Consider the following 13,368-nt stretch of genomic DNA (forward strand, 5'->3'; position numbering starts at 1 on the left):
CCTTGGACATTGCCTCGGAGAAGGCTGTCCAGAGCCCAGCAAGCTTGGGGCAAGCCCAAAACATGTGGGTGTGGTTGGCCGGGCCCCTCTGGCTCCGCTCACATTTGTCCTCCACCTCCGGGAAGAACCTACTCATTCGGGTTCTGGTCAGGTGCGCTCTGTGCACCACTTTGAGCTGCATTAGACTCAGCCTTGCGCAGGAGGAGGTGGAGTTCACCCCGCTCAGTGCGTCGCTCCAGAGTCCCCATCCTACCTCTGTCCCCAGTTCGTCCTCCCACTTTTGTCTGATCTCGTCCAGTGGAGCCGGGGCTCTGTCCAGTAGCTGTCTGTATATTTTCTCACTTAGCCCCCCCTTCTCGCTGCTTGTGCCTATCAGGTCCTCTAGTAGTGTGCTTTCCGGGGTCCCGGGGTACCCGACTGTCTTTTTGCGGAGGAAGTGTTTTATTTGGAGGTGTCTCAATTCCTGTCCTCTTGCTAGTTTCCACTTCCTCGCCAGTTCGTCGAGTGTCGCCAGTCTGTGCCCTACGTAGAAGTCCCCAAACGTCAATGTGCCCCCGTCCAGCCTCCATCTTTTGAAGGTGGTATCCAGCATGGCTGCGGGGAATCTGTGATTGCCGCAGATGGGAGCCATAAGGGACATTTTAGTTATCCCAAAGTGTTGCCTGAGCTGGGTCCACGTTCTCAGCGTGGCCGCTACCACTAGGCACGTTGTGTACCGTGTTGAGGAGGATGGAAGTGCTGCTGTGGCCAGGGCCCGGAGGGTCGTTCCTTTACAGGATGCCTCCTCCATTTGTACCCAATCTGTGTTGGGTTCTTGCGCCCATCCCCTCACTTTTTCTGCCGTTGCTGCCCAGTGGTAGTATTGTAGGTTCGGTAGAGCCAGGCCCCCTCTGACTTTCCCTCTTTGCAGTGTCGGTTTGGGAATTCTCGGGTTCTTGCCCCCCCCCACACAAACGCCATGATTAGACTGTCTATGTTTTGGAAAAAGGCCTTGAGGATGAAGATCGGGATGGATTTAAACAGGAAGAGGAACCTTGGCAGTACATTCATCTTGATCGTCTGCACTCTCCCCGCCAGGGAGAGTGGGAGTGAGCCCCACCGTTGAAGGTCTTTTCTTACTTCCTCCACCAGGCTGGTCAGGTTCCACTTGTGGATCTGTGTCCAGTCTCTGGCTATCTGGATCCCCAGGTAACGGAATCTGTTCTGGGCTGTTTTGAACGGGAGCCCCTCCAGCTCTCTCCCTCCCCCGTTTGGGTTCATTGGGAATGCCTCGCTTTTACCCAGGTTAAGGTTTGTAGCCCGAGAAGGTTCCAAACTCTTTCAGCATTTGCAGTATTGCCTTCAGTCCCTCCTGTTGCTTCGAGACATAGAGGAGCAGGTCATCTGCATAGAGTGAGACTCTGTGCTCTCTGTCTCCTCTCCGGATTCCCTTTCAGCTTTTCGCGTCCCGCAGGGCTATCGCCAGGGATTCAATCGCGAGCGCGAACAAGAATGGGGACAGGGGGCAGCCCTGTCTTGTTCCTCTCTGTAGCTGGAAGTATTCAGAGCTGGTGGCGTTAGTTCAGAGACTCGCTTTGGGAGCGTTGTACAGGAGCCTCACCCAGGCGGTGAATCCCGCTCCGAGCCCAAACCTTTCCAGTACCTCGAGGAGGTACATAAGAACATAAGAACTAGGAGCAGGAGTAGGCCATCTGGCCCCTCGAGCCTGTTCCACCATTCAATGAAATCATGGCTGATCTTTTGTGGACTCAGCTCCACTTTCCGGCCCGAACACCATAACCCTTAATCCCTTTATTCTTCAAACAACTATCTATCTTTATCTTAAAAACATTTAATGAAGGAGCCTCTACTGCTTCACTGGGCAAGGAATTCAATAGATTCACAACCCTTTGGGTGAAGAAGTTCCTCCTAAACTCAGTCCTAAATCTACTTCCCCTTATTTTGAGGCTATGCCCCCTACTTCTGCTTTCACCCGCCAGTGGAAACAACCTGCCCGCATCTATCCTATCTATTCCCTTCATAATTTTATATGTTTCTATAAGATCCCTCCTCATCCTTCTAAATTCCAACGAATACAGTCCCAGTCAACTCAACCTCTCCTCATAATCCAACCCCTTCAGCTCTGGGATTAACCTAGTGAATCTCCTCTGCACACCCTCCAGTGCCAGTACGTCCTTTCTCAAGTAAGGAAACCAAAACTGAACACAATACTCCAGGTGTGGCCTCACTAACACCTTATACAATTGCAGCATAACCTCCCTAGTCTTAAACTCCATCCCTCTAGCAATGAAGGACAAAATTCCATTTGCCTTCTTAATCACCTGTAAACCAACTTTTTGCGACTCATGCACTAGCACACCCAGGTCTCTCTGTGCAGCAGCATGTTTTAATATTTTATCATTTAAATAATAATCCCTTTTGCTGTTATTCCTACCAAAATGGATAACCTCACATTTGTCAACATTGTATTCCATCTGCCAGACTCTAGCCCATTCACTTAGCCTGTCCAAATCCCTCTGCAGACCTCCAGTATCCTCTGCACATTTTGCTTTACCACTTATCTTAGTGTCGTCTGCAAACTTGGGCACATTGCCCTTGGTCCCCAACTCCAAATCATCTATGTAAATTGTGAACAGTTGTGGGCGCAACACTGATCCCTGAGGGACACAACTAGCTACTGATTGCCAACCAGAGAAACACCCATTAATCCCCACTCTTTGCTTTCTATTAATTAACCAATCCTCTATCCATGCTACTACTTTCCCCTTAATGCCATGCATCTTTATCTTATGCAGCAACCTTTTGTGTGGCACCTTGTCAAAGGCTTTCTGGAAATCCAGATATACCACATCCATTGGCTCCCCGTTATCTACCGCACTGGTAATGTCCTCAAAAAATTCCACTAAATTAGTTAGGCACGACCTGCCCTTTATGAACCCATGCTGCGTCTGCCCAATGGGACAATTTCCATCCAGATGCCTCGCTATTTCTTCCTTGATGATAGATTCCAGCATTTTCCCTACTACCGAAGTTAAGCTCACTGGCCTATAATTACCCGCTTTCTGCCTACCTCCTTTTTTAAACAGTGGTGTCACGTTTGCTAATTTCCAATCCGCCGGGACCACCCCAGAGTCTAGTGAATTTTGGTAAATTATCACTAGTGCATTTGCAATTTCCCTAGCCATCTCTTTTAGCACTCTGGGATGCATCCCATCAGGGCCAGGAGACTTGTCTACCTATAGCCCCATTAGCTTGCCCAGCACTACCTCCTTGGTGATAACAATCCTCTCAAGGTCCTCACCTGTCATAGCCTCATTTCCATTCGACTCTGTCAAAGGCCTTTTCTGCATCCATGGCGACGATCACCTTTGATGTTCTCTCCCCGGTGGGGAGGGGGGGTCACTATCATATTCAGCAGCCACCTGATGTTCGCTGTGAGCTGCCTACCCTTGACAAAGCCCGTTTGGTCCTCTGTGACCACCTCTGGTACGCAGCCTTCCTGCCTTTTGGCCAGGACCTTTGCGAGTATTTTCGCATCCACGTTCAGCAGTGAAATGGGTCTGTATGATCCACATTCCGTCAGGTCTTTATCTTTTTTAGGTATTAGTGAAATTGTGGCCTGCGCTAGCGTTGGGGGCAGGGTGCCCCCTGCCAGTGATTCCACGAACATGTCCCTTAGGTGTGAGGCCAGGACTGGTGCGAACGTTTTTAGAAGTCCGCCGGGAACGCATCGGGTCCCAGTAGTGCCTTCCCCGCCTGCATGGAGCTGATGGTCTCCATGATTTCTCCCAGGTCTATTGGTGCTTCCAGCTCCCCCCATCTGTCTTCCCCCACCACTGGCATTTCCTGTCTGTCTGGGAACTGTTTCATTCCTGCATCCCCGTTGGGGGGCTCGGAGGTGTACAGTGTTCGGTAGAAGGTCTCGAATGCCCGATTGACCTCCTTTGGCTCTGTTACCAGTCTGCCTCTGCTATCCTTTACCTGTGCTATTTCCCTTGTGGCTGCCTGCTTTCTCAGTGAGCCAATAGGCGGCCAGCCTTGTCACCGTGTTCGTAGAAGGTCCCCCGTGTCTGGTGGAGTTGGTGCACTGCTTTTCTAGTTGATGGCAGGTTAAAGTCCATTTGCAGCTTTTTTCTCTCCGCCAGCAGCTCTACGGTCAGGGCCTCGGAGTACTTTCTATCGACTTCCAGAATGGAGTCCACTAGCTGTTGCCTGGCCCCCCTCTCTTCCCTATCTTTACTTGCCTTGTAGGCTATGATCTCTCCACTGATCACAGCCTTCAGTGCCTCCCAGAATGTGGAGGGTGAGACCTCCCCGTTTTGGTTGTTACTAACGTAATCGCCTATGGCCTGCGATATTTTTTGGCAGAAAGCCTTGTCGGCCAGGAGGTCCGTGTCCAGCCTCCATGTGGGGTGCTGGGCCCGGCCTGTCTCCAACCTCACATCCATATAATGTGGAGGGTGGTCGGAGATAACGATCGCGGAGTACTCCGTTCCCGTGATCCCTGGAAGCATCGATTTCCCCACTGCAAAGAAGTCGATACGGGTGTATACCTTGTGCATTGATGTACCATCAATGACCACGAGACAAAATGGTGAAATTATCGAGGCTTTATTGCACTAGATGTTAAGCCTCCTGCAGCTGGAACCCAAATGGGAGCAGTGCAGGAGAGCATACACTTTTATACATCGCCTGCTGGAAGGAGTCAGCAGGCTGGGATTTACTGTATTAACTGTAGTATAGTGGCAGTACCGTAATACACATAGTGTATGACCAGTGATGTTTACCACATGCACCTGCGAAAAGAACGAGAACTCCTTTTCTCCCAGGTGCAGGAACCTCCATGGGTCCACCGCCCCCATCTGTTCCATGAAGGCCCCTAGCTCCCTAGCCATGCCAGACGTTTACCCCGTTCTGGGGTTTGACCGGTCGGTCAGTGGCTCCAGCACGCAGTTAAAGTCGCCCCCCCATAATCAGTCGGTGTGTGTCAAGGTCGGGGATTTCCGCCATGGTCTTCTTTATGAATTCTGAGTCGTCCCAGTTGGGAGCGTACACATTTACCAGTATGACAGGTGCCCTTCCAGGATACCGCTGACCATGACGTACCGTCCCCCTGGGTCTGTAACTGTCTTGGTTCCCGTAAACCTCGTCCTCTTACTAATTAATATTGCTACCCCCCTAGCCCTCGTCCCGTAGCATGAGTGGTACGTCTGTCCCACCCAGCCCTTCCTTACCAGCAGTCGGTCCTTCTCCCTCAAGTGCGTCTCTTGTAGATAGATTATGTCTGCTTTTAGGCTTCTTAGGTGGGTGAAGACTCTGGATCTTTTCACTGGGCCGTTGAGTCCTCTTACATTCCAGGTAACAATCCTGGTGGGGGGGTTTCTGACCCCCCCCCCCGTCCTGTGGGATCACCCATATTTACCTGGTGGACGCGCCCCTGCACTCCGGGGTTCCCCTTTGCTAGGGGGCCGTCCAAAATGGCCAGGGTCACCGCTCTCACCATGGGGTCGGGGCCCCAGCGCTCAGGGGTTTCCCTTTGCCCAAGGGGCACCCAATGCGGCCACCAGCTGTGTGTACGCCACACGGGTGCGCCCCTGCACTCCGGGGTCTCCCTCCACCATGACGCCCTCTTGAGTGGCTGTTTGCGGTGCCCTCTTGGTTCCTCGCCCTGCTCCATGCCCACCGAGGCCTATGTCTGTACTGCTTCACTATCTCACCCTTCTCTTTGCTTCTCTTTTGTTCTGCGTTCTCCCCCAGACTCTTCTCCCCCCCCGCTAGCCCCTGTCCCTTTGTCCCCCCCCTTCTGCCGCCCCTCCCCTCCTTGTGCCAGATGCTTCCCCTCCCCTGAGAGGCGCGCCGCGGCCCTCCTTCCTTCCTGCCCTCCCGTGCTGGCCCTCCTCGCTAGTACGGTGGCCCCCCTCCCAGTATTCGCCTAGTTCTGGCCCTGTTTAACCTTTTTCTTACTGGCCCTGGTCTCGCCCTCCTGTTTGTTTTCCTCGCCCTCATTTCCCTCGCTCCACTCCCCCCCCCATTGCATTGAGGGAGGAGACAAGCTCTGAGACAAGACAGCACAGTCGCGCGCAAGGCATAACGCACATGTGCACAGTTTGTGAGTCCATTGTCCTTGTTTGCGGTCTGTCCTCCGCTCTTTGTTCTGGTTTTCTCTTCCTTTTCCGTCCCCATGTCTTTCATTGCGGTTGCGTGTGCTCCTCCCTGATGCGCGATCAATTACACTCAAGACGAAGTGATTTCATAACTGAAGGCTTTAATCGACTAGAACTTGTTCCCCAGCAGCTTCGGTACAGAAAATGAAGGCTGCTGGGACGGCACCGGTTCTTATACTCCGCCTGTCAGGGCGGAGCTACGTATCAACAGCCAATGGTAAACTCTTAGGTTTAACCAATGGTCATCAGCCTCTTAGGTACCGCAATACCTGATAAAACCACACTCCCCCAGCTTGTTCGCTCTAACAAGCTCATCAGCCGCCGCTGGGGTGTTAAAATACAGCTCTTTCCCCTCAAATGTTACCCAGAGTTTGGCCGGGAATAACATCCCAAATTTTACCTTGCTTTTGTGCAGTGCTGATTTCGCCTTGTTGAATTCAGCCCTTTTTTTGGTCAGGTCCGCCCCAATGTCCTGATACACCCTTATGGTCTTCCCTGCCCATGTGCTCTGTTTTGTTTGCCGTGCCCACTTTAGGATTCTCTCCCGGTCTTGGAACCGGTGCAGCTTCGCGATAATTGCAATGGGCTGGTCCCCGGCTTTCGGCTTGGGTCGGAGCGACCTGTGCGTCCTGTCTATTTCCGGTGGGTTTGGGAATACCTCCTTTCCCACTAGCTTGCCCATCATTTGGGTGATGTAGCCTGTTGGGCCTCTGCCCTCTATCCCCTCTGGCAGACCCACTATTTTAATGTTCTGCCGTCTGGACCTATTTTCCTGGTCCTCCACGTTCCCTCTTTGGCACCCCTGGGCTGTTACTCACCTTTTGACCTCGGCTTCCAGGGTTATCGCCCTGTCGCTCTGGTCCCGAGGCGGCCCTCTCCAACTCCAGAATCATTTTTTTCTGTACCTTCACTTCCCTTTCCAGGCCTTCGATGATCTGCTGCATTTTGTGCGTCGTCTCCTTCATCATTGCTTGGAGCTCCGACCAGAGCGCCTCCTTTATGCTGGTCGCTGCGTCCTGCTCCCGCTTCGCTGCTTGGTCCGCCATCGTTTTCCCTTTCAGGCTCGCCTGTACCTCCGTCTCGTATTGTGGGGCCGTCTGCCTGCGCGTCCGCCGCTCATGCACCTTACCCTCGCGGCTGCTGCTGCTGCTTGCGACTCCCTGTCCCTTCACCGTGGTGTTTTTCTTTCCTCCAGCCATCTGTCTGTCTCTCTTTCCCCGCTGCTGTTCCTTCTCCCTATAATGTTATAATGTGAGAGGGGGAGAATAAACGACCTAATGACTGTAACAGCAGATCACAGACTAACTAAAGTGGACTCAAATTTAAATCCTCCTGTCAACCCTCTGTTACATCATTGAACAATAGTCAACAACTCGCGGCCTGGTAACCCTGATATGAATCATTGACAAAGGAAATTCTCAAGTAGCAGGGCTCAAACTACCAGACACCATAGAATATCATGGATTCCTCTGGAAAGCTATTGCTTTTAATAGAACAGAATGGAAATTGATTGAAATTCTACATAGCGAAGTAACTGGGAAATAATTTAATTAACTGGATTTCTGTACATTGGGAAGTTGGATCATCTAGTCTAATTATGGTTTCATAATAGACTGTTATTAAGTCACCTGATCAGATTACAGGGGAGGCTTGACCAACCCTTACCGCATCATCACTATACATCAAAGTTAAGTTAATCAAATGGTCTTATTTCTCTTTTACAGTGGCTTCCAGAAAGTGCACGTTATGACGTACTGTCTGGGAACCAAGAAAAAGCCATTGCCACATTAAAGCGCATTGCTACAGAAAATGGAGCTCCGATGCCACTTGGAAAATTGATAGTTGCCAGACAGGTAAGGGATAACGGTTAATTTTTATTAAAAAGAATTCCGGTTGCGGTGATGCCTTGCTAGCCGCACGTTTCGGCGGCTCCAGCTCCGACGGACCTTCGGGCTCTTTTAAGAGCCCCAACGGGAAATTTTTGGGCGACGCAACCCGGTGTGGGGTGAGTGAGAAGGGAGTCGTCGTCCCCAACGAAGGAGGAAAATACCGGCGGCGGCGGCTGCAGCGCGAGGAATCGTCGACCAAAGAGACAGAAAGGGAGAAGCACAAGATGGCGGCGGAGAAAGCGCAGGCGACATGGGGGCCCGAGCAGGACGAATTTTTGAGACAGTGCGTGGAGCTACTAAAGAGGGAGGTGCTGACCCCGATGCTACAGGCAATTGAGGGGCTCAAGGAGACACAAAAGACCCAGGAGACAGAGCTCCGCGTGGTGGAGCAGAAGGTGACGGATAATGAGGACGAGATCCTGGGCCTGGCGGTCAAAACACAGACGCACGAGGCACTTCATAAAAAGTGTACTGTAAGGATCGAGGCCCTAGAAAACGGAGCGCGAAGGAAGAACCTTCGGATACTGGGTCTCCCTGAAGGTGTGGAAGGAGTGGACTGTGGAGCTTATGCAAGTACGATGCTGAGCTCACTGATGGGTGCTGAGGCCCCTATGGGCCCCTTGGAGGTGGAGTGGGCACATCGGATCCCGGCGAGAAGACCAAAAGCGGGAGAACCACCCAGGGCGATAATTGTGCGATTTCACCGCCTTAAGGATAGAGAAGAGGTCCTGAGATGGGCTAAAAAGGTGCGGAGTAGCAGATGGGAGAATGCAGTGGTACGGGTGTACCAGGATTGGAGTGCGGAGGTGGCGAGAAGGAGGGCGAGTTTTAACCGAGCCAAGGAGGTGTTGCATAAAAAGAAGGTGAAGTTCGGGATGCTGCAGCCGGCAAGACTATGGGTCACGTATCAGGAGAGACACCATTATTTCGAGACGGCGGAGGAAGCATGGACCTTTATTAAAGAGGAGAAATTGGATCGGAACTGAGGGACTGATACTGCAGGAAATGTTATTGTTAATGTTATGGTTGATGTTAATAGAGAAGTAAATTGGGAAGGGGGGAGACATTGGGAAATGTGGGCGCCGGTGAGGGGGGAAAGATGGGACATAGATGGAGAATGAGGAAGGGGAGGGGGAGGGGAAAGGGAGCTGCGCCACAAGAGGCGGGTCAGGTAAAGGGATGTTCCCGCGCCAGAAAGAATATGGCGGGAAGACGGGCGCAAGGCGGATGGGAGTTCTCCACACGGGGGGGTCGAGGAGTGAGCAGGAGTAGCCGGGGTCAGTTGAAGTCAGCTGACTTACGGAAGTAATATGGGGGGAGCAATCACGCTAGAAAGAGATCTAGCGGGGGGGGGGGGGGGGGGACAACAACTGGGTTGCTGCTGCGGAAATCCAAAAGGAAATGGCTGAAGAGTGGGTGGACGGGGATGGTGTGCGACGCTGGGGGAGCGAGTGGGAGCGCGGAGGTGGGATATGGGACAGGCCTAGAGAAGGTAATGGCTAGTCGACACGGGAGGGGGGCAGGTAGCCCCCTAGTGAGGCTGATCACGTGGAACATGAGAGGCCTGAATGGACCGATAAAAAGGGCCCGAGTGCTCGCGCATTTGAAAGGACTAAGGGCAGGCGTGGCTATGCTCCAAGAGACGCACCTAAAGGTGGCGGACCAAGTTAGGTTAAGGAAAGGATGGGTGGGACAGGTGTTCCACTCAGGACTAGACGCAAAGAACAGAGGGATGGCCATATTGGTGGGGAAGCAGGTAGCATTTGAAGCAAAGAACATCGTAGCAGATAGAGGAGGTAGATATGTAATGGTGAGTGGCAGGCTGGAGGGAATGGAGGTCGTGTTGGTTAATGTATATGCCCCGAACTGGGACGATGCGGGATTTATGAGACGGATGCTGGGGCGTATACCGGACCTGGAGGTAGGAAACTTGATTTTAGGAGGGGACTTTAATACTGTGCTGGACCCGGGGCTAGATAGATCCAGCTCAAAGATCGGAAGAAGGCCGGCAGCGGCCAAGGTGCTTAAGGGGTTTATGGACCAAATGGGGGGAGTGGATCCATGGCGATTTCTTAGACCTAGGGCTAGGGAGTTCTCCTTCTTCTCCCATGTCCATAAAGTGTACTCCCGGATAGATTTTTTTGTTTTGGGAAGGTCGTTGATCTCTAGGGTGGAAGAAGCTGAGTATTCAGCCATAGCGGTTTCGGACCATGCCCCACATTGGGTGGACCTGGAATTAGGAGAGGAAAGGGAGCAGAGAGCACTCTGGCGATTAGATGTGGGATTGATGGCGGATGAGGGAGTGTGTGCAAGAGTGCGGGGGTGTATCGAGAGATACCTGGAGGTCAATGACGACGGCGAGGTCCCTGTGGGAGTGGTATGGGAAGCACTAAAAGCGGGTGTCAGAGGAGAGCTGATCTCCATTGGGGCCCACAAAAGGAAAACAGAGGCCAAGGAAAGGGAAAGATTACTGGGGGAGATTTTAAGGGTGGATAGGGAATTTGCAGAGACCCCGGAGGAGGGACTGTACAGGGAGAGGAGACGACTCCAGACGGAGTTTGACCTTCTGACCACCAGAAAGGCGGAGATGCTGTGGAGGAAGGCACAGGGGAGGAGGTATGAATATGGGGAAAAGGCTAGTCGCCTGCTGGCTCATCAATTGCGAAAGAGGACAGCAGCGAGGGAGATAGGAGGAATTAGAGACGAAAAGGGAGACACGGTGCGAAGGGCAGGAAAGATAAATGAGGTGTTCAAGACCTTTTGTGAGGGACTGCATAGGTCTCAACCCCCAGAGGGAGAGGAGGGGATGCGGCAGTTCCTGGATCAATTGAGGTTCCCGAGGGTGGAGGAGCAGGAGGTGGTAGGCCTGGGGGCACCGATTGGGGCGGATGAGGTTATTAAGGGACTGGGGAGTATGCAAGCAGGGAAGGCTCCGGGACCAGACGGGTTCCCGGGGGAATTTTACAGAAAATACGTGGACTTGTTGGCCCCGTTGATGGTGAGGACGTTTAATGAGGCCAGGGAAGGAGGGACTTTACCCCCGACAATGTCAGAGGCGACGATATCGCTAATTTTGAAGAGGGATAAAGATCCGTTGCAGTGCGGGTCCTATAGACCTATTTCATTATTGAACGTGGACGCCAAATTGCTGGCAAAGGTACTGGCATCGAGGATAGAGGACTGTGTCCCGGGGGTGGTGCACGAAGACCAGACAGGGTTCGTAAAAGGGAGACAACTGAATGTGAACGTGCGACGACTATTAGGGGTGATAGTGATGCCCCCAGTGGAGGGGGAGGCAGAGATAGTGGCGGCAATGGATGCAGAGAAGGCATTTGATAGGGTGGAGTGGGAGTATTTATGGGAAGTGTTAAGGAGGTTTGGGTTCGGGAACGGGTTTATTAGCTGGGTCAAACCTCTTTATGGGGCCCCAACGGCAAGCGTAGTTACAGGTCGACATAGATCGGAGTATTTCCGACTATATAGGGGAACAAGACAGGGATGCCCGCTGTCCCCATTGTTGTTCGCGTTGGCAATTGAACCTCTGGCCATGGCGTTGAGAGACTCCAGGAAATGGAGAGGGGTGATTAGAGGGGGAGAGGAACACCGAGTCTTGCTGTACGCAGATGACCTATTGTTATACGTGTTGGACCCAGCGGGGGGGATGATAGAGGTTATGCGAATGTTGAGGGAGTTCGGGGATTTCTCGGGGTATAGGCTAAACATGGGGAAGAGTGAATTATTTGTGATACATCCAGGGGACCAGAGTAGAGAGATAGAAGGCCTGCCTCTAAGGAAAGTGGAAAGAAACTTCCGATACCTGGGGATTCAGATCGCTAGGAGCTGGGGAACCTTGCACAGACTTAATCTGACACGGCTGGTAGAACAAATGGAGGAGGACTTCAAGAGGTGGGACATGCAGCCTCTGTCGCTGGCGGGCAGGGTGCAGGCAATTAAGATGATGGCCCTCCCGAGGTTCTTATTTGTATTTCAATGTCTCCCTATACTAATCACTAAGACCTTTTCAATAAAATAGACAGGAGCATCACGAGCTTTGTGTGGGCAGGGAAAGTTCCGAGAGTAAGGAGGGGGTTCCTTCAGCGTAGCAGGGACAGAGGAGGATTGGCACTACCGAACTTGGGCGATTACTATTGGGCCGCCAATGTGGCAATGATACGTAAATGGATGATGGAGGGTGAGAGAGCGGCGTGGAAAAGACTGGAGAGAAAGTCCTGTAAAGGGACGAGTTTAGAGGCGCTGGTGACGGCGCCGCTACCTTCTCACCAAAAAAGTTTACCACGAACCCGGTGGTGGCGGCAACATTGAATATCTGGGGACAGTGGAGGCGACAGAGAGGGGTGCGGGGAGCCCTGGTGGGGTCCCCAATCAGGAACAACCATAGGTTCGCCCCAGGAAGAATGGATGGAGGATTTCAGAGCTGGCACCAGTTGGGAATTAGGAGGGTGGGAGATTTATTTATAGATGGGACTTTTGCGAGCTTGGGAGCATTGGAGGAAAAGTATAAGTTGCCCCGGGGAAACTTCCTGAGATATATGCAGGTGAGGGCGTTTACTAGACAACAGGTGAGGGAATTTCCGCTGCTCCCGACACAGGGGACTCAGGATAGAGTGCTTTCAGGGGTGTGGGTCGGAGAGGGCAAGGTGTCAGAGATTTACAGAGAGATGAGGGAAGAGGGGGAGGAGTCGGTGGGCGAACTAAAAGGAAAGTGGGAAGAGGAGCTAGGGGAGGAGATTGAGGAAAGTATGTGGGCTGATGCCCTAAGCAGGGTACACTCCTCTTCCTCATGTGCCAGGCTTAGCCTGATTCAATTCAAGGTGCTACATAGAGCACACATAACGGGAGCAAGATTGAGCAGGTTCTTTGGAGTGGAGGACAAATGTGGGAGGTGCGGCGGAAGCCCGGCAAACCACGCACATATGTTTTGGGCGTGCCCGGCACTGGAAGGGTATTGGAAGGGAGTGACGAGAGTGATTTCGCAGGTGGTGAAGGCCTGGGTCAAACCAGGCTGGGGGTTAGCTCTATTTGGAGCTGCGGATGAGCCGGGAGTGCAGGAGGCGAAAGAGGCCGACGTTGTGGCCTTTGCGTCCCTAGTAGCCCGGCGCAGGATCCTACTCATGTGGAAGGAGGCGAAACCCCCCGGACTGGAGGCCTGGGTAAACGATATGGCGGGGTTCATTAAACTGGAGCAGATAAAGTTTGCCCTGAGAGGATCGGCTCAAGGGTTCACCAGGCGGTGGCAGCCATTTCTCGACTACCTAGGGGAACGTTAGAGGGAAGACAGATGACCAGCAGCAGCA

At 52.6% G+C, this 13,368-nt stretch overlaps 1 protein-coding gene across 2 annotated transcripts in view; it reads left to right on the forward strand.

Annotated features, from left to right (window-relative positions):
* The window catches only part of svopa (SV2 related protein a), a 182,341-nt gene that overhangs the window by 144,865 nt on the left and 24,108 nt on the right, over window positions 1-13,368 (forward strand). For both annotated transcript variants that reach the window (XM_072481942.1, XM_072481932.1), the window contains exon 9: window positions 7,889-8,017. In XM_072481942.1, coding sequence (XP_072338043.1) covers window positions 7,889-8,017 — 129 coding nt within the window. The remainder of the gene's footprint in view (window positions 1-7,888; window positions 8,018-13,368) is intronic.

The sequence above is a fragment of the Scyliorhinus torazame genome, chromosome 1 (assembly GCF_047496885.1).
Source record: "Scyliorhinus torazame isolate Kashiwa2021f chromosome 1, sScyTor2.1, whole genome shotgun sequence".
Classification (NCBI taxonomy): Eukaryota; Metazoa; Chordata; class Chondrichthyes; order Carcharhiniformes; family Scyliorhinidae; genus Scyliorhinus; species Scyliorhinus torazame.